This window comes from Chelmon rostratus, chromosome 17 (genome assembly GCF_017976325.1).
Source record: "Chelmon rostratus isolate fCheRos1 chromosome 17, fCheRos1.pri, whole genome shotgun sequence".
Classification (NCBI taxonomy): Eukaryota; Metazoa; Chordata; class Actinopteri; order Chaetodontiformes; family Chaetodontidae; genus Chelmon; species Chelmon rostratus.
Window position 1 is genome coordinate 15,581,065 of NC_055674.1, and position 22,130 is coordinate 15,603,194.

The 22,130-nt window shown below is 43.6% G+C and overlaps 1 protein-coding gene across 1 annotated transcript in view; it reads left to right on the plus strand.

Annotated features, from left to right (window-relative positions):
* Positions 1–16,678, plus strand: part of grin2aa (glutamate receptor, ionotropic, N-methyl D-aspartate 2A, a) — a 125,729-nt gene extending 109,051 nt beyond the window's left edge. Inside the window, exons 10-14 of the mRNA XM_041956538.1 lie at positions 3,806–3,966; positions 7,919–8,008; positions 9,825–9,922; positions 12,629–12,867; positions 14,711–16,678. Coding sequence (XP_041812472.1) covers positions 3,806–3,966; positions 7,919–8,008; positions 9,825–9,922; positions 12,629–12,867; positions 14,711–16,678 — 2,556 coding nt within the window. The remainder of the gene's footprint in view (positions 1–3,805; positions 3,967–7,918; positions 8,009–9,824; positions 9,923–12,628; positions 12,868–14,710) is intronic.
* The last annotated feature ends 5,452 nt before the right edge of the window (positions 16,679–22,130 follow it).

Here is a 22,130-nt window from a genome sequence, read left to right on the forward strand (position 1 = left end):
GCTTAGCAACCTTTTTATATCACACAGTGTCATTTTATTCAGTAACACACATCGTTTGCTTAATGCATGCTAAATTGTGGTGCTCTCCTGTGTAAACCAGCAATGGGGACCACCAAAAATGTCTGTGCAAATGGCAAATGGAAAAAATGCAAATGCGCTGCTTCAGTGACTTACCAGGGGAGATGCAGCAGCTTTGTGTGCCACCTGTGGAGATGTACAATAAAACAAATTGCTGGTAAATATGTGGTTCTGCTACAATGATACACTAACTGCATGGGCGGCTCAGAGGGGAACACGAACGGTGGTTTTAGCTGTGATCGTGGAGTCTGAAAACATTAGAAGACACTGAGAACATTCGCCCTCCTTAGGCAGGTCTACTGTCATCTGAAGTGCTCAGAGGGCTGGTAGCTTAAACACTTTTCTTTCACTTTGCCCATGAAATTGCCAAAACTGTGATGTTTGTTCATCCATATCAGCCAGTGGTGACAGGAAGAGCAGTTTTTATTTATTTATTTATTTCATCTTTGATGAAGAGGGAGTAATCAATGTGCGCTGAGCTGTTTGCAACCGTCTCCCAAGCAGGCTGTCTCATGCACAATCCGGGGGGGCAGTCAGTTTCCAGGTCTGTGGCATTCTGGGCTGTGCAACCACAAGGGATTTGTCTTTACAATGCTGGCTTATTTGTCTCTGCTTGCTGAAGAGGACATGCTGCTTCTCAGCGGCTGATAGCGGAGCATGTTTTCTGTGCACAGACTTTAGGAATTCAAATTTCAGTGAACAAGTGCTGTGCTGGCGTTGGAGCAGTTTGTCATGGTGACATAAAAACAGCGGTAACCAGGTTTCACAACATGCACGTTAGATGAGATGTGAAAAAAAAAAATAGTGTGTAGTCTCGACATTAAATCCCAACTATGTGCAAACATTCCTCCTCTGGAAAAAGTATTTTGACCATATATTATAAACAGGAATGAACCTACTCATAAAATGTTTTCAGCTGTTTGTTATCACCAGTATCACCTTGTTATATTAGCTGAATCATCCAGCCACAGTATGATTTCTTTCAGTGCTAAATGCATCTTCTATGTGAGCGGTGCACCAAAATTACATGAAATCAATGGCAAGCACTCCTGGGTGCAAGTGCCCTTGAGAGCAGACGGACCTGTCCAAACACATACAAACATGCTGAAAAGTGCATTGCTGCCACTGCGCTTGGATGAATATTAGGATTGCTTTTAATGGACCATTCTTAAACCGCTCTCAGATTCAGAGAGCACCTTCAAAGTTTGAGAAAATACAAAGGAAAAAGAAAGTTGAGGGAAAGTCTATAAGCTGATTGACAAGTTGACAGTTTGCAGTGACACCTTAATAATGCTCCTTAGCACCACAATAATAATTGAAATATACATGTGGACCTTATGATTCCTTGCTTTAAGAGAGATTCAGTAGCATGTAGAAAAAAACGTGTGGCATGTGAGAAGGTGGATAGGCAGACCGGAGCATTTAAATGAAGAGTCTCGAGACCCTGCTACACACACACACACACACACACATGCACTCATACAAAAGGGAGTCCTTTGCTTATATAACAGCAGAACTTGCATAATAAGGAGATAGAGAGTGTAACAGGAGAGGAGCAGAACAAAGGAAGAGGAACAAAAGAGATATGGGACAAAACAGGAGAGTTGGATAGACAGTTGGAGAGGAGCTGAGGCAAATATACATTACAGCATTATCCAAGAGGGGCCACTTGACAACCACAAAGGCTTTCTCACACTGATTAATTGAAATTTATGTGTAAAAATATGAGTAAAATTAAAATAAAATGTAAAATCATCCCCTGTAGTAATTGGAAATTTTGACCTAAAAGTGCAAAAATTCAAATAACATAAAGCGAGATCTTATTTCAATCATACGTGAACAAAATCTGAATATCTGCGTTGTGATGTTGTGAGGGTGCATTTCTGATGCCTGATGGCCGTGCACTGTAGCAGGGCAGTGAGTCCTCTTATCTCCACCTGTCTGAAACACAGATCCTCCTCCGCCTCTGCTCTTTCATTTTCTCATCATCTCTGCATCAAGCTTTCATTAGCAGCAGCTGCTGCAGTTCTCAAAAGCCCTTCACTGGTAATTATCCAGCAAGAGAAGAGCTCCTTCCCGATCTGCATTTCCCCAGTCGGCCCGGAGATTTGAACCAGCGTTCATACGTGCCCTCTTCTGACCTTAAAGCTTCTGCTCCACCTTAAAAGAGCCACTAAGGTGGGGGGAAGATGACGGGAAAAGAGACAAACAACAGGACGGCATGAGGAGAGAGCGTCTCCTTAGGGTCGGCGCTTGTGATGCTGACGCACACGCTGCCTGACATCAAGAGTAACACATTCACGCAACACGCACACGCATGCCACAGTTTGACTAATCAAACACACCCTGACCTGCTTACACAATTGAGAGGCACACGTGGAGGCAGACATACAATATTCATCTATATCTACAGTATAAATATTTACATAGATGCATTTATGATGCATGGAGTTCACAGCATCAGCATACAGATGAATTTTGCAGATGTTTAACAGACACCGATGCTTTATTTGCTATATTATGCAAATAATGTCTCTCTCTGGGTTGAGTCACTATTGTGTCGTATGAAGAACTGGAGCAAAACAGACATGTAGCTGAATGAACATGTCACAGAACATTATTTTACAGAACTGTTTTAGTAATATGCAGTGAAACCACTCTTCAGCACTACACACACACACACAGTGTGCCGTTAAGAGTGGAGCTCATAACACACACTTCTAATTGATAGGGTTCATCTGTTTCTGGCACCGAGGGCAGATTGTTACTGCAGTGCTTCAGGGTAGGTTGTTACCACAGCGTGAAGCACACTACTACAAAACCCTTGACCTGTGCACTGACTAGATTATACCTGAGAGAGACACAGAGGGGGGAAGAGGGAGATGGAGAGGAATGATGGGAGGATTTTGAAAAAAAGAAAAGATATTCGGTTAGAGGAAGGAAAAAAGAGAGAAAGTGAGGAAGGAAGTGGCCTCTGAACTGCTGATCTAGCAGAGGCAATGTTTGGTTAATATTGTATATCAAACAGATTAAATACAATAGATAAATAGATAATATAACTGGGGAAAGAGGGGCCTAACATAAAGGGAGGTTAGAAAGACGTGTGAAGGCTGAGAGCAGAGGATAGATGCTAACAATGGTCCAAAACAGTCAGCCTGTTCTGTCGCTGCAGGAATGAAGCATGTGTTTAGTGTTCAGTGTTCGGCCGGAGGAATCTGTGAGCTCTGACCAAATATTACAACGTGCAATGAAAGCACTGGGGTTATAGGACTGAGACAAACTACAAGCACTGACAGTTTAGCTGCTCATGGACGTACAGCCGCTAATAGATGGGTGACGCTGTGCAGCCTTTTGGACATTTTTTTTTTAAATTGAGTAAAACTCCTTAAATTCAGCTTTTCTAGACTCTAGTTTGATGTGGCAAAATGTAGCATAATACTTTTCATTTCCTGCAATATCACAAGGTGGACATTGATGCAATATCTGGAGTTTTAACTTACCAGACTAGACCATTTTTACAACACAGGGTCCTTTTAAGATGTGTCTTATGCTGATGACATTCATTCTCAAATTAACCACAGTGAAACTAATGAAGTTTTGTTTTGGAGAACATTTTTCCACTCACAGTTTCTCTTTGTGTTTATGTTCTCTTTATCCTCTGCTATCCCCTCTTTTTTCCATCTCTCCTTCTTTCCCCTCCATCGCTCCTCTTTCTTCTCTCCTTCAGTTTCAGAACCCATACGCATACTCGCCTCCGTTCCGCTTTGGGACGGTTCCAAACGGCTCCACAGAGAGGAACATCAGGAAGAACTATCCCGCCATGCACCAGTACATGGTGAAGTATCATCAAACTGGAGTGCAGGACGCACTTGTCAGCCTGAAAACGGGGTAACTGATCTGTGATCAAATACTAATTTCACAAATACAAAATATTCACTTGTCAACGTGTGTGTACTGTGTGTGTGTGTGTGTGTGTGTGTGTGCATGTGTGTGTGTGCGTGCGTGCGTGTGTGACAGCTCCTCTGAGCCTGGGGATGAATGGGCTTCCTCAGTGGGAGCAGCAGGAGCTATTTTTAGCGCTGGCCTCTATAATGGGACTGGTGGTGCTGTGCAGTAAGTATATAGATGGCAAAAGATTCGAGATAGCAAATAACAAATTGGAGCGTTACTCAGTCTACGGGTCAAGATTAACGAGTGCACGGGCATGCAGAATCAGATTTGCGCGTGAGAGAGCGTAACGGATGATTTGATTTGAATTGTGTCAATACATTTGAATCACGCGTAGAGATTCAAACTCGATCTGAGAGCAGAGCATGAGCTGTTCAATATGATGGAGGTGAAGGGTCATCCTGCTACACCCTTCCTTCTGCTTTCAAAGTAAAAGCTGGTTTGTGGTGGTTAGGTGGTCATGAGGTGATCTGACTCCATGTTGGATTAAAAAAACAGTCCAAACGAAGAAGAAGAAGGAGAAGTAAAGAAGAAGAAGAATGTATAGATTATTATGGGCTGTGGGTATTCAGAATGACAGCATTTTCAGAATAGCTGCAAATCAGACAGTGTGAGTGAGGTGACATAAGTGGATGAGTTGGATAGCTAGAATCTAAAGTGTCACATGCTATCCTCCATAATCATATGCTGGCCATTCGCATCTTTTAGAGGACCAGTTATGGGTGCGTCCTGTTGCAGCTCACTCGTCAAAAGTGGTTGGCAAGATGCCAAAACAGCTGGAGAAAACTGAGAGAGTAGATTGAGGAACAAGCGTGGCCATGACTGGGACTGCACGCTCTGATTCTGCCCTCATGAATCCACGCCTGTGAGCTCTCCATGCAGACTGTGTAGCGCTCAGAATTTGCTTTGTGCTCTCTCAAATCTTTTGTTGCCAGTATACTTTATCACAAAGCTAACCAAAGACAGATTTGAAGTGCGGAGCAATTTCAGGGGGTTTGATGGACAGTGAAAAGGAAAAGAAGGAAGAGAGGCAGAGGGGTGACTCTCATCAAACCATCACATGGGAAAAAGAGGAAAGGAGTCGGGGTAGGAGGCCAAGGGCAAAAAAAAACTGGTTGGAGGAAATGATGGAAGGGGAAGGATGCAGGGCAGGAGGAAAGGGCCACAAGATCAGGGAAGAAGAAGGTGGTAATGGAATGAAAAATGGAGGGCAAGGGAGGAAGGGAAAAAGGTGCAATTTAGGGGGAAAGGAACATGAAGGAATGGAGAGATGGCAGGGAAGAAGAGAAGGAAATGGAAAGAACCTGAGGTAATGAGGTGATACGAGTTATTTCTGATTCGTTAATGGCTATGGGGTGGTATCCAATCAGAGTTCTCAGCTTGAAGGACAGGCTGCCTCACAGAGAGGGAGGGGGGAAGAATCCACACTCACACACACACACATGCACACAAATGTGATGATATCATTCATGATTCATGACTTGTGTGCAGTTATGTCTTTCAGCTCATTCTCTCTCATACATAAATCATAAGTAAACCAGATGTAAACATGTAAAGACAGCTTACGTGACTCCAGCATCTATAATGCTCTCAGTCGCTCACACCTGTGCGATTGTATTAACATAGAGCACAGTGGTAAACACACACACACACATATTATGTATATATGTGTATGTAAAGTAAGTAAATTAAAAACTACATTCACACAAGCAAAATGCTCAGAGACTCATATACATATCTCTGTACACAGACAGCTAGCTGCAGGTGTGTGCAGTCAGTAATACCCTCATTGATAATTCTATTCCGTGGTATTAGCAGATGAGCAACACTGCAGCGTTCAGCTGTTTGAGGCTCGATGGCTGGATTAGCTCTGATCACACATAATGCTGACAGGCTTTACATGCAAAATCTGTCACAGCCACAAGAACCAAAAAAAAGAACCCAAACTATGCACAGGGGAGTTGATTTGATTACATTTCAGGACCTAAATGACTCACAGTGTGAGCAAAGTTTAGGCTTCTTCATATGTGTATGTGTGGTAAATACCCATTAATCATGTTAAATGCGTCGAACTGTTTCATTCGTATCTTTGCAGAAATATTGCACAGTGCCAGCAGGGTTTGGTGCCCAGGCTGACATGAGAAGCAAGGCAAACACAGGCCTCTTCTTTCATTTTCAGTGAGATCCCTGTGTTGGCACAGCGGGGATCCTGATACAAAGGGCTGTGGCAGAAAAACAAGCAAAAAGCATGCATGCAAAAAGCACAGTGCAGGTAGAATCCCCTGCACCATGAACGCTGCAGCGCTGTACAAACTCACATTTTTAACATGCAAGTATGAGTGCAGGGGAGCCATTACTGTTGTGTTAACTTTTCCAGAGGTTCAAGGCAGAGAGCCTTGGCATCTCATGCGCCCTCAACCTGAACTGTTTGCATTTCATTTTCTCTCTGGTAGCCCGTCGTCACACCAGCGCAGCCCCTTGTGTTTTTATGACGCAGTGCTGTTGTCAGTCCGAAGACAGCCTCGCATGTTTTAACTGAAGTCTAGGCTTGGAAACAGTCTGTTTTGGGGTGACTTTACACATTCAGTGCCATGGAAAGCCTTTCAAAAAGTTTCCAGGTGGAGAAAGTGTTACGCCATGAAAACACATCACAATTTGTGACTTACTGAAGTTATTTTAGATCAGGATTCATAATGCAGTTCTGCTGAAATCATTTATTTGGGGTCCAGATGCTACTTGTTGAACAGTTCAACTGACAGGCTATGTACTGTGTGAAGAGTTTCCCTGTAGTGGTGTCGAATGAGATTTCGAGTCACACCAAATGGCCATTTGCCATGTTTAATATTACATTCAAAGGTATAGATGGAAAGTGGCAAGAAAATCTGCAATGCTACATTTTATTCACCCCAATAAAGGTGTGACAGATCATGATGGCTGAATCCCTCCCCAAGCCATCAGAGCCACAGTACGTCTGGCTGCCGTTTACAAACACGCACGCACAAGCCTGCGCTCGCAGACGTGCATCAGCGCACGGCCACACGTGCACAGTCATACTGGAGCGTGCACACACACATACACACACACACACAGGCCGGCTGGTCTCCTACATGTTTGGACACACAGCCTGCGTGTGGACGGAGCCAGTGCTGGGTTAAGCTAATTACACAGCTGAACTATCGGCTGTGAGCCTCCGTTAGAGGGCTGGATCTGACATTCAGTAAATGCCAGCCAGTCACCGCACTATTAGCAGGGCTCTCTGTGTGTTTGTATGTGCTGGTGTGTGTGTGTGTGTGTGTGAGTGAGAGAGTGTGTGAGAGAGAGAGTGAGAGAGCAGCGGTAAGTGATGGCATCAGTTACATTGAAAATGTCAGTCTGAGTCTGGGATATTTTCGTTTGTACGTTCCACTTCGCAGCCTGCTTATTTGTGTGTGTGTGTGTGTGTGTGTGTGTGTGTGTGTGTGTGTGTGTGTGTGAATGTGTGCGTGTGAGTGTGTGTGTGTTGAACAGGGACAGAAACAGAGAGACATCGAGAGAGACAGTGTAAATGTTTGTGTCTGTCTAAAGTTTGTTTAGGTCGTCCATGTGCCTCCAAGGTCCTATCACCAGTGAGGCGTGCTGTATTGAACCGCAGCCACTCCCCGCCGTGTCCTCTGTGTGTTTGGTTACGCCTGGATTGCAGTCCTATTGGAGATGATTTAACACTTTCGAATTGATCCGCAAACATCGCATTCTGAAAAATACGGCCCCTCTCCTGCTTTCTGTCTCCTCCTGTGCACTTCTCGCTCGCTCTCTTGAACTAAAACATGAAAGCCCTCACGCTCTGTCTTCATACTCTCCCTCTATCTGTTTTCTTCTGTCTCTTCCCTCTGTTCGTTTTTCTCCTCTTTTGCAGTAAACTGGACGCCTTCATCTACGATGCAGCAGTGTTGAACTACATGGCCGGCAGAGACGAGGGATGTAAGCTGGTGACGATTGGCAGCGGGTAACTAAAGCTTTAAGTCTTTAAAAAGACACTTTTGCTGTGGATTTTCCTCGTTTTGTTGTCTGATCCCACCATATTTTGGTCCAAACTATTGTGTAAAGTTGTGGAAAGAGTTTTAGAAATGTATGTTTATGGTTGTAAAGTATTTTCTCCTCATACCACTTTACTCCACTACATTTATCTGACCGTTTAGTTACTAGTTACTGTAGAAATTAAGATTTGTGCACACAAAACATATAGAAAGTCATTTTTCATGTACAAACATTTCATGTTTCCAGATTTGCTGCTTTTTTTATTTATACTTTTACTGAAGTAAGATTTTCAGTGCAGTGTTTTGACATTGTGGCTTTAGTAAAACAGATTTGAAAGATTTGAAGACTACTTTTCCCTCGATGAACCAGATGGATTTTGAAACTGCTTAATTACACATAAAATGTCTTCAAGGAAAAGCTTGATGTCCTGGGAGATCTGCTTATCTGTGTTCTTGCTGAGAGTTGGACGAGAAGATTACCAGCCTCGCGTTTAGACAGTGACTTTGGAGCTTCCACCAGCAGGCAGCTAACTTAGCTTAGCACAAAGACTGACCACAGGGGCGAACAGCTAGCTCAGCCCTGTTCAAATTAGGGCTGTTGTGATTTTAGATTTTTGCTGCACAGTCATCGTGGCCAAAATAATTCACAATAATGATTTTAGCACGATATAAAATGTGGAAAAAAAAAATCGGTCAAACACATATTTAACTTTTTTTCCCCTGTGTTTTGTCTCTTTTTTGGCAAATGTAATACACTCAAAACAGGAGTGTAGGGGGTTAGAGAGAGAGCCTGTAACCATAAAAAGAATGCTTACACACTGCACTCAACATTTTGAATATCAGTACTCGTATATCACAACAAAATTATCTTACCACATCCTCTAAAGCTAACAAATTAGCACAATGTATCTCGTTTGTTTAATCGAATCTAACTAAACAAACTAAAAAAATTATTCCTTGGTCTGGACCTGTCACCCAGACGCCAGCGGAGGGACTCCAGAAAGTTGCTGGTTCTAAAACAATGTCAGTGACGGGTCACTAAAGCTCAGCTGAAGATAATATGATGCTTCAACAGTTTGACTTTCACAAATCAGGTCGACATCTGCCAAAGTTTCAGTCTTTTTACTACAAAATTCCTTCTTTGTGTCTCTTTCACGGTGGTCCCTTGCTGAGCTGCAGCAGCAGGATAGTGACACAGAGAGGGAATTCTGTGCTAAACTTAATTAACGTTGCCTGATACATCCTCGATTTGTCTACCACAGCCAGCTGAAGCCTCATATGGCTTGTTCCCCATCTCTCCCTGTACCACGTGCCAGACTGAAAACCAAAGGCAACTGCTTTTTAGCTATCCTGGCATAACACTGGGACTTTGGAACAATCTCCCGCCACCAAATAAGATCAGCTGAGTCGGTTGACTGTTTTGAACAACATTTAAAAGCCTCTTCTTTAGGACGGCGTTTCTGTCAACTCAGGGCTGTGCTGCGGGTGGTGTCTGCTTTCCGTTTCTATGTATTTTGTATATTTTTCCTCGAATGCGGTTTTTAAGAAAGGCGCTATATAACTAAAGTTTGACTTACATGCTTTAAAGAAGGGATGTGTTTGAGTGGAGGAATGATTAAAGCAGCCAGTGTTATATCGTGATGCATGACCTCTCTCTTTAAAGATGTTTTTTATCACGCTGACGCCATCTGGAGAAATAAAGGTGAAAATATTTGTTTAAAGGTTAACATTTGTGTTTTCTCTGTCCGTGTGTGCGTGTTTGTGTTTGGCCGTGCCTGTGTTCAGGTACATCTTTGCCACCACTGGTTACGGCATCGCTCTACAGAAAGGCTCCTACTGGAAACGACAGGTGGATCTGGCCATCCTGGCCATCATCGGAGATGGTGAGGATCGTCCTCCTGCCAGCGTTCTGATATACAAATTCAAAGTGCATAACACTAACCACATAGGCAAAAGGTTACGTTGTTCCTCGCCAACATTGTAATTCATGCGCACGTACACATACACTCTGTCTCACACACACATGCACACATCTCTACTGCCTTGTCTGCTGACAGCACAAAGGGAAAGCAGTGAAGTATAAATAGTCCTTTGATGTTATTCTGGACACAAAAGGCTGCTCTAAACAGAGGGCAGAGTGTGTAAGTTATTCTAATATATTCCTCTCTGCAGCACCAGATCTGTGTGTGTGTGTGTGTGTGTGTGTGTGTGTGTGTGTATGCATTACTCTATCTGAATCACCACATTCCTTTATTACAGTAGCCTCAGAAGTTCTTACATAAACAATTTTCCCACTGCAAAACAGAGTGAAGGCAAGGCAGCTTGAGCTTTTAGTGACAGATTCATTTACATTTTACATCGAAAGCGTTTTGCTGATGCAAGTGTTCACAGCCACTCACATTAAGTGCACTGAAGTTGATTAAATGAACATTGGTGTCATAATAATCCTCTCTAACTGAATCTTATCAGGGCTGCAGAGCATGCAGGCCGCACCATCGTATTTCATGGCTGGATACTTTTTGACAAAGATCAGACCTTGTGTTTTTGTTTTGTTTTGCTTTCTTCTCCCTATTATTTATCCCACTGAGTCGTTTTATTCTTGTAGCTCTTTACCAGAGTCATTCGCTGCAAACATACACTGAAGATGTTTAAAATCTGTGCACCATGCTATTAACTTCAGTGATAAAAGTGGGATAAAAGTCGCAAAGGGAAAGAAAGGTGAGGAGAGAAGATGAGATGAGAGATGGCGAGGGAAGGAGAGAGTGTGACAGAGGAGGAGAGAGGGGAAACAGACGGCCGGAGAAAGCGAAAAAAAATGGAGACAGTGAGCGTGTGTGATGGCAAAAGAGAGGTGAAAGAGAGGACGAGGCAGGGAGCGAGGGACGAGAGACGAGAGGACGGCGAGGCAGGAGAGTGTGTCAGGTGGAGGGAGAGAGGGAGAGATTGGGAGTGAGAGGAGAGCAGGTCCTTGATAGATGACAGTGACTCCATGTCTTGGCAGATGCTGCTTGATCAGATAGACACAATGTGGGTGGAGAGCATATGGCCTCTCACGGACAGAGAGAAGACAGAGAGAAGATGCGCTCAGGGAGGAGTGGAGGGAGGTGAAGCCCGTCTGGAAACACATGGTCTGACCCAGACATGGCTGAGCCTGCTACAGCTCACATTTGCTCTTTTAGGATTAAAAAAATTTCACAAGACGTCCATATAATGATTTGCTGTGTAACCTGCAGTACCTGTACCTTTCTGCCTGTTTAAGCCTAGTTTCAGTTCCATCCTGTTCACATTATTTATCTTTGAGCAGCAGGAAAAGTCAAAATTCACAACTTTTGACGGTATTTGTGCTCGAGCATTTATGAGTTATTTCAAAGTGCAGATAAGCTTTCTGAAGAAACTTCCATTAAATGACTGTCCTGAACTGGAATGGATTTTGTGTTCAGGACAGAATCTCAAAAAGTTTTGTTGCTGCACTCACACGTCTTTATTTATTTTTTTTATTTTTTGCCTCAAACTAAATAATTTTTAAAAGCCCTGAAAGTGTAGATGAGACTTGTAGATACTTCTGTTCCTGTGTTCCAGCTGACTGGTCACCAGACTATTGCTTGAGCCGTCTGACTGTTGAAAAGAGAACAAAATTTGAATTTCAGCAATACTTTCCCCCTGGAGTCGGGGCAACAGTGCAGGCAGTCGCAGCTCCCCACAGCTTTTCCCTCTGATGCATTTAAAAAAAACGAGAGAAAGTGACCTGTCGATAGCTAAGATCTCATTTTTCTTTTTTTTCTTTTGTTGCCAATTCTTTGCACATCATATTAAACATAGATGTACCGTGGCTGCATCTGTCAGTGTATTTGCAAGTCTTACAAAAGACAAATTCTCCTCAATTGTCCCAAAGGGTTAATGATGTCTTAGTGAGTCTGCACCCTGAAGACATCCAGCTGAACACCACCATGATATTTGTCTTTCCTCACTAGCAGCCTTAGTTATCCAGCCCTGAATGACACAGATTGGATTAGCCACGCGCCAAATGTCACAGAGGAAGCCAGGGAGGGAGGGGGAGCTGAGGGAAGGAACACGGAGTGAGGAATGAGAAAAGATAAGGTCTTTGTTGCCGTCTACCTTTCTTTCATTTACACTAAAGAGACAATCTCTTTGCTCTATCAGGCGACACGGACGGTACGGGAAGGCCGGTGGATGGTGATGCCCAAAGAAATTTATTTTAAACCACAAACAAAACACACAATTAAAGAAATATATTAGCATTTAACCTTTGCAAGTTATAGGTAGATATTGTTAAGTCACCCAAGATCCATGTGAATTATGCCAATATATGAAAAATATGAAAAAAAAAAAAAAAAAAAAAGCTTTGCAGCTGTTATCACAATTTATTTGAAGTAAATAAAAAATGTAAAGTGCAAATAGAGACAATTTCACAGCATTTTTTCTTGGATGTTTTTACGTACATGCATAAATTTCAGCATCATATAACGTAATGTCAGGGGATAAGCTTGTATAAAACTCCTTGGTCCGCAGCTTTTTCAGGCCCCAGTGAGACATTCAGTAAAGGATTTGAGTCTCTCTGTTCCTTCCAGGTGAAATGGAGGAGTTGGAAGCCCAGTGGCTGACGGGTATTTGCCACAACGAGAAGAACGAGGTGATGTCCAGCCAGCTGGACGTGGACAACATGGCTGGGGTCTTCTACATGCTGGCCACTGCTATGGGGCTCTCTCTTATCACCTTTGTCTCCGAGCATCTCTTCTACTGGAGGCTCAGATACTGCTTCACTGGGGTCTGCACCGGCAAGCCGGGTCTTCTTTTCTCCATCAGTCGGGTAAGGACCAGTTTGTGCACAGGAGATGCATGTTTGCATGTGCAGCCATGTTTTACAAGCATTCTTTAGCCTGTTTTGTGGTTTGGGAGAACACAAACCTGCTGCGACTCTACACAGAATTAAAATTTTAACACACACTTTGAAACAGCGGTCTTGAATTTGGCCCAATAGCCGTCTCACAAAAACAGGCCAATGAGCGTATGCACATGTGAGTGTGTGGCTGTGTGAATATGTGGACCTGGGTCGGCCTGACTGTTAACGGTGGTCGTGTTCAAGGCTATATGGCGCAACAAAGCACTGCAACTATAGTGGGGACTAATGCTGCATTATTGGGGTCAGACAGGCCCGTCTTTGTTCTATTTTCTATCAGCGGAATAAGAAAGCAGAGCAGAGAAATGGCACACACACACACATGCTGAGAAAGCGAGCTACTGCTAAGCGAAGAAACTGAGTGAAACAAGGGGGAAGGAGGGAGGGCTGCACAAAGGAGGATGAGAGGGGAGGATGCGGACGGAGACGGGAGGGGGGATCACGAGGCAGCCCTGAATATCGACAAAAATAGATCCCAATTTGCAGTATGTTTTTGGGTGAAATCAAGGCAACCCACGCTAAATCAATCCATTCCCTCTCTATCTGTGAAAAGGTCAGCGTTCTCCCTTGTTGTGTGTGAGAACAGAAGACATGGACGTGCATCCCTAAAAGCACTGCAGTGTCTCTGCACTATTTTTGAGTGTGACTCTGTTTTCAAAGTTAACAGGGGGGGGGGTGGCGAGGAGAGGAAAAACTTTCAGAGAAGGAAAAGTGAGGCTGTTGAGAAAAGCTGTTATTTCAAAGCTATTCTCGAGAGTGATTTAGGGCAGAATACATCCTTAATAGCCTATCTTGTGTTAATAAGCTCCACGAAGTGTGTGCTGAACCAAAAAGCACTCTGAATTTGTTAACGTGATAAATACTTTTTCAGGATGTACAGTGTTTGTGAGCTGGAAGAGGATCTCAGTTATGGAATTTGCTTTTGTACTTTGAGCCATAAAATGAGAGCTCTATTGCATTTTTAAGCAATATATGGGCAGCTGATGTTTGACTGGTTGTCCAAATGAAAAGACTGGTTGTAGTGATGGCAGTTTCAACCATCGTCCTCTCAGAGAATGTGTTACATAGACATGGGTGGGACCAGTTTCTCATGTTTTCAGGACATTGTTGATTCAGGTTTTTTTATCTGGATGAATTTTATTAACTGTAAGATACTGGTACATTTTTACTGTAAAACTTACGGTTGTGCAGAAAGTATAGTCGTATTTTCTTGTGTTATGATGGACAGGGGTTGGTTTAACAATGTTCTATGTGTGTTTTGTCGTCTTGGTGCATTTATGTTAATTCTTAATCCCTTCCTCTTTATAAATGATTGTGTTATTTTTACTGCATCATCTTCTTGAATCAGTCTCACGTGGTTGTTTAGATGATTCATACCTTAATGTTTAATTGAAAATTGTGGAAAGCCTACTTTGATACTATCTCAAGTTTGTGTCAATGGTGCTAAAAGTCTGTGTTGATTTAATGTACTGTGATTTGCTGAGTCATGGCCGATTCCATAAAATTCTGTAAAACATGCAGAGCACAAATATGTTTTGCTAGATTAGATAAATAATCATTAATCTTTGTCTCTCCATTTCTCTCTCAATCCCATGTTATGTTTGATTCTCACTCTCACGCTCCATTCTATCCGTTTCCCTCTCCCGCTCCTCTCTCGATATTCTTTTCTCCTTTCACCCTTCTTAATTTTCCATTTGACTTTTCCCCATTCCGTCCTCCATTTCCACTTGTTCATCCATATATCACCGTGCAGGGAATCTGGAGTTGCATCCATGGCGTCCATATTGACATGAAGAAAAAGACAGATCTGGACTTCAGCCCTCAAGACAAAATGCTCAAGCTCATTAAATCGGCCAAACAGATGACCAACATGTCTAACCTGAGTGGCTCCCGTATGAACTCACCCAAACGTGAGTTCATGCACTCAGCTGGCCCCATGATCATGGACATGATGGCAGAGAAGGGCAACTTCATCTACGCTGATAACCGAAGCTATGCTCCCAAAGATATGATCTATGGGGACACTGGTGACCTGCAGTCTTATCTTGCGAACCGCCACAAAGATCACCTTAACAACTATATCTTCCAGGGAGGCCAGCATCCTCTGACCCTGAATGATGCCAATCCCAACACAGTAGAAGTTGCAGTGAATGCTGATGCAGTCCAGACCAATGCCAAGCCGCCCCGGACCCTGTGGAAGAAGTCAGTGGACACGCTCCGTTCTGTGCCACCTGGGCCCCCACCGATGCCTGACATGCTGATGCCAGACCCGCGAATGTCGATGAAGACACAGCGCTACCTCCCTGAGGACACAGCCCACTCTGACATCTCCGACTGTTCCAGCAGGGCGGCCTCCTACAAGGACCCAGAAAACAACAAGCACCTGAAGCCCAAGGACAACTTAAAAAAAAGATCGGTGACGTCAAAATACCCAAGGGACTGCAGTGAGGTGGAGCTGTCCTACTTAAAGACTAAGCAGGTCAGCGGCGGAACCAACCAAACCGGGAGAGGAGGAGGAGGAGGAGAGAAAATCTACACCATTGACTCAGACCGAGAGCTGAGCCTGCACTCAGACCCTGTTCTCTACCGCGAGAGTCGTGGCCTCGCTGCTGATGATTTGGATTATCCTGAAATCTACTCTGACCACAGTGACAACTACAGGAAGTGTGAGCAGCCCATCATTCATCTGAACTCTTCACCTTTGCATCACACCGACTCAGATCTTCTACCAGACCCAACTTACTCTAAACACTACAGCGTCAAGGAGAAAAACCTTACCCTGTCCCCACATGAGTCCATTGATCGCTACAAGCAGACACATTGTCGTTCCTGCTTGTCCAAAGTGACCGCGAGCTACCCACCAGGAGGGCCGTATACCCCTACTGTATCTGCCTCAGCTTCTGCCACACGCTCACCCTATAATCGGTGTGAAGCATGCCTCCACACAGCCAACCTGTATGACATTACTGAGGACCAGCTTCTTACAGACCCCTTAGTCAGTCCCACCATGCACCACCAACAGCAGCAGCAACCAGACGAAATGTTTGGTCTGTACTGGCCACAGACGGATGGGCCGCACGTCCAAAAGAGAAACCGCTTGAGGCTGAGTCGTCAGCACTCCTTTGACAACATCATGCTAGAAAAGCCCAAGGATGTAGACCTGGGCCGACCGGCGCGCAGCGTCAGCCTCAAGGAGAAGGATCGCTTCCTGGACTCCACATCTGACTCGCACTATGCGAACCTCTTCGGCATGCGTCCCTACTCCGGCAGACTGTTTGGTACCGGCTCCAAATCCATGCTGTTTAACCACAACCTGGAGGAGAGCAAGAGGAGCAAGTCCCTGTACCCGGCCCATGGCTCGGAAAACCCTTTCCTCAGCCACTCGCTGAGGGATGACACCAGCAGCAGACTGGTCCATGGGCGTAGCTCCTCTGATATTTACAAACAGCTGGCGGTGGCCTCACCTGCGGCGGTCCTTGGAGCGCCCCCCGTCAAAACACGCAACGATGCGAACAATCTCCGCTCATCTGTTAAATCCACCACTTCATACTGCTCACGAGACGGGCGGATAGCCAATGACATGTACAATAAAGAGCATGTGATGCCTTACTCAGCCAATAAGACTAGTGCATACCCGGCCCCACGTGGTGTCCTAAACTCAGCCCAGTTCAGCAATAGACGGGTGTATAAAAAAATCCCCAGTCTGGAGTCAGATGTTTAGTTGATATAAGAAATAATGTGTTCTCTCCTCTTTACTCCTCTCTGGGTTTGTATTATAATTTATCAACTATGTTATCCACCAAGGGATGCCATAGCCACACTACATTTTTCTTCTTCTCTTCAACATTGTAATCCAAAAGAACTTGTGCCCACTCGGGTATGACGGTACTACTACTACTCTCTTTGCAGATGATACCATCATTTCTGTCCATTCTCTGCCATGTACCGATGAGTTGGCTGCATGGCTGGCACGTTGCCATAAGGTATCCTGGTGTAAAGGGGAGGGGAATCATTAATCCCCCAGGATTTAAAAAGGGGTTGGAAATGGCATAGTCCCATTAGAGGGACAGAGAAGGTCTAAGTTGCCGTAAAGGAGGACTCCTACTGGCATTGTTGAGAAAGAAGCGTTTGATTTGTGATTAATACGTGAGGACGTGGTGAGGAGGATGGGAGAAATGATATTCGAGGGGGAGAGAGAGGAGATGGCCTCTCTTTCAACCCCTCCTCCTTCTCCCCTTTTTCCTTTCCACCTCCACTGTCAAGCTAGGGGCTCGCTCGTTGAGGAGAACAGGCCTGACAGGGAGACCAGATGGGCACGTTTGATGTCGCGGCCAGACATGGAGGTGTCCCAGGAGGGCAGAGGCGTCACAGTGAGCTAGTCCAACGGTCTGCTGCTTGTTACTCTGACAAATATGGCCACCGAGACACCTGGCAGTGCAAGAGGAGAGAGAGGGAGAAAGGAGATGGGCGGCTAAATGGCACAGAGCGGAGCCTCCAGTAGTTTTTGGCAGTTTGGTGTCAGTGTGCTCGGTCAAAATTTGGTAGGGACATCATAGTGATGAGAAGCTGAGAGTAATGTAGGTGCTATCAATGAGTAATGTTTACAGACTGACAGATAAAAAAAAGAAAAGAAAAAAACAGACTGACAAATTGACTGATGGAAAAGGACAGACAAGCAGGGAAAACCTGAGGCAACTGAAGGGCATTTCATTTGTGACGCTGCACATAGAAAAATAATTGCAAAGTATTGCTTTTTTATTCTATTAAACTATAAGATTTATTAGGGATTCTGGCATCCGGATCCCCCTATGTAGGATTTTAGTGTTTGCTTATTTGGTAGCACAATAGCCATTAGTTTTAAAAACCTCTCTCCCACATTTGCTTTTGAAAAAGCATAGCTTTCTGAAGAATACCATCCAGAGTAGTAGATTATTTTGCATGTGTTGATTTTTTTCAGTGTCGGAGAAGACAAAATACACACAAATACACTCTCAGACACATGTTTTACATGTTTTTTGAAAAGGGACTATGTCTTGCCAGGTATGGTGGATGGATACTTGTACAATCGAAACCTTTATCCTTGACCTTTGTGCTTAGTAAATCAGTGTCATGCTGTGGCTCCCGCTGCAAAAGAGCAAGAAAATGGTGGAAGGGAAGAGAGCAAAGAGGAGATAATCCAGGGAGAAAAGGATGATATGACAACTGTGTCCACCACCACCACCTTGTCTGAGTTGGGAAGGGGCTGGGCACTGATGTGTTTTTGTCTTTTGACCTCCCTGCCACTGAGAAACAGGGTATTAGCTATAAAAAAAAACAACCATTGATGATTCCTTCCTTCTTTCCTCCTTCCTTCTTCCCTTCCTTGATCAACATGACACATCACTAGCGTGTTAGATACCTGTAGAACTACTTCACTTTGTTTCGGTTTTTGTAAAATTGAACTTTGGCTGGTTGTTTGGTTGGTACAACAGTAGCAGTGCTACACAGTACCTAACCACTTCAACTGGGGATTGGGTTGACAATAATTGATCATCAATTACTGTTGATCCATAATCAAACAGGGCTGTTGAGGATCTGGAGGCTACTTGAGACGGATCCCTTGGCTACCTTCATAGCGTTGTTTGGGTGGGATGCGGGATGGGGTGGGCGGGGCAAGATGGAGAGGGATGGAGCTGAAGAAGCTCCACTGTTGTGTGCTCATCAATCATGTATCCATTTTAGTGTGGAGTAAGGTTGTGTGTGTGCATGGCAGAACTCGGGTAAGCTTGAAGTCTTTACCAGAACATTTGGTTCCTAATCTGATTGTTTATGCATCTGTTGATTTCTTTGTTTGTTTGTTCTTTTTGATAACACTTAGCAGAAAAGACTTGCACATGCACATACTTCCTTGTACACGCGTGCCGACAAAACGCTTTTTTTTTTTTTTTTGCATTCCACTGTACAATTTGTACAGTCAAAAGAAAAATCATGTATCCATCTTAACTGACTGATTGATTTGCTTGCTTGATTGGATTCACAAAGCCAAATTCTATCAAATAAAATACCTCAGGATGATTCTCTGCGTTTTGGGGGAGCTTTAACCGTAGCAACAGATCATAATGCGGCGCAGATTTTCTTTTTTTTTTGTAAAAAAAATTTAAAAAGAAAAAAAAAAGTAAAACCACAACATGATTTATAGCGCCCGCAATGCAGAATCAAACTTTTCTCCTCCGATGTTTACCAGTCCTAGGTCTTCCAGTTCGGCTCTTTGCCCGAGCTCGTGCAACCCAAGTAAAGAGGGAAGAAGAGGAAGAGAAGGAGGGAAAGGAGGGATGGGAGTAGGGGGCTTAGGGAGTTTTGCTCAGGGAGGGGTCTATTGTGTGCAACTCCGCTCCTTGAAAAACTGAGCACCCTTAACAGGATGGAGGATGTTACCTAAACGTCCAAAACCTGAAAAGCTACCCTTAAGTGGAAAGCTCAGGCAGGAATCTCTCTCTTTCCTCTCCATGGTTTTTAATGGCAGTCGACTGCATTAGCCACTGTGTTTCAACTGAAGCTCCATCTTTAACGACCACGGTCATATCGCCCTTTTGTACTCTTGGAATACTGCGGTGAACCTCTCCTCGCCTCCCACTCAGCTCACCCAATGTTGACTGACGAGCAACATTTGTCTTTTTTTGCATCTTATCTGCATATTTCTTATTCTTATCATATTAATCTCCACATGCTGCTTGCGTGAGCTGACAAGTGAACAATATGCACATGTAAAAAATATCAAACGGCACCCTCGCATTTTATGAACTCATGATGATTTGTTCCATTTGTTCTGCTTTTACGGAACTGTCATGTAAACTGATGCTGTTTTATGTTCGAACAAACACACAAACGCACACACACACACATGCACACACACACACACACTCAGACACACCCTTGTGATGACAACCCTGCTCTTTTTAATGACAAAAATGTATTTTAATTACATTTAATGATAAATAATGAGGTGATGGCATGCAACCCCAGATGTAACAATTTTAATGTTTTCTGTTTCTTTTTTTGTTAATTATTTTTGTTATGATGTTATGATCACTAATGCGTTGTAACCAGGTGTGAGTATATACATATTTGAGAGAAAAAAAAATGACCCGTGTTTAACACGATGAAGATGCTGCTGCTGTTTTGGGGGAGAAGGCGAGGGCCTGACCCTAGTGCAACTTCCTCACTGGCTGACGGGTCATTATCAGGCCACGTTTGGACCAGTGGGGTTGCGGGTCGGGGGTCAGGGCTTGGTTCGGTATGGCGGGGACATCCTTGCTCTTCCTCCAATGGCAGGTGAGAATTACTGTATCACCAGCTCTGCTTCTCTCTTCCCTCTCCCTCATGTGTAGTCAGGACTTCAACTGTAAAGAAGATAAAAGAAAAAAAAAGCAACCCTCTACTTTGAGTCTGCTATCCCTCCAAAGATACGAGACCTCTTTCTTTATGGTTTGCTGTAAGAATAGAGCTTTTTTTTAAAACTAATACTTCCTCAAAGACTTTTAAGGAACTATTTTGAATATATTTAGAAACGACACCTGTATACATCGCTTGTAAATTCATACTGGAATACATCATCATGGAGAATTATAAATGATAAAGAGTAAAAACAATATTTTTTGTGTGAATTTCACAGGAGCTTTTCTGTACAGTGGCACTGTTTCTCTCTCTCTCTCTCTCTCTCTCTCTATTTCTATCTCTCTCTCTCTCTCCCTCTCTCTGTAGAGCGACTAGAATAAAACTTCACCATTCACAAGGTTTGCTGTCCTGTCAAAATTCACAATGTACACACCAGGCTCCATGTCTGCCTCACCTTATATGAGAGTAACTGCTTTTGGCAGTTGATAGTGACGGATTATTTTACAGGAAATAAGAAAAAGTGCTTGCTGATTTTCCATTGACTGCTTTCATTTGTGCAGCTGAAGATATTGCCTTTGCCTCCTGTTCAAGAAATAGACCGAGTACACATTCAGTAGGAAATATCATTGAGATCAAAGGCCTACTGCCTAAAAGTTATTGAATCCTGCCTCTACATGCAGATCTAAACGTGCACCTGTGTCTTTCACACCATGAACAGTATATTCTGACTATTATTTAATTACAACACTCCTGAATCCCTCTTTTAAAGGTCCAGTGTGTAGGATTTAGTGGCATTAAGTGATAAGGTTGCAGATTGCAACCAACTGAATACCCCTCACCTCACCCTCCCTAACGGTGGCCACAAAAAAATGCAAATAACCCGAAAGGCGCGCTCTCGTGGCAGTGTTTGGTTTGTTTGTTCTGGGCTGAAATGTGGCGCTGCAACATGATGGACTCCCTGGAAGAAGACCCGCTCCCTCTGCAGAAGCAAAGAGCTCATTTACAGGTAACAAAACACATCTATTCTTATTTTCAGGTGGTTATGCTCAAATGAAAACAGTAACTGTGAATATTACATTACGTTTCTGCCGACTGATCCTCCTAAATCTTACACACTGGACCTTTAAGTGGACTACTCCAAGTCTGCTTTTCAGCTAAGACATGAATTTTCCAACACAGTCTCACTTCCAGCTGGTCACATAGGGACACTTGGTCGGGACCTGTGGTGTCACTTTTCATGGCATGGTATTTTGCTAACCGGACATTGCATATTTATTACTGCTTACATGACTGCAGAGCCCTGCACGTCAAAAATGACACTAAAAGGATAATCAGTGTGTTGGCTGTGACAATGTGTTGGAATTTTCACAATTACTGAGCAGCTGGAGAAACCAGAACACGAAAGAATAAAGCTAATATTATTATATCATTTACAGTATTTATTAATTTTAATATCTATCAATCGATCAATAGATAGATATATATAGATATACAGATATATATACCTATTTACTGCAATCTGCAATTAGAAGTTATAAAGTTGATATCAGTGAATTCTGCAATACCCTGAATTACTTTCAATGACAACATTTTCGGTGTACAGCGGCAATGTTTAATTGATAATTTGCACATCTGCGCATGTGAACTATGATTTGGTATGCTATGGTATTTTTAACGTCTGGGACAGATTATGTTATGTATCTAATAGTCTGTGGCAGGACTCCTGCATGAAAGTTGGACACACTACATGCCCATCCACCACCTGGACCTCCGCAGGGCATACGACTTCCTGTATTGGC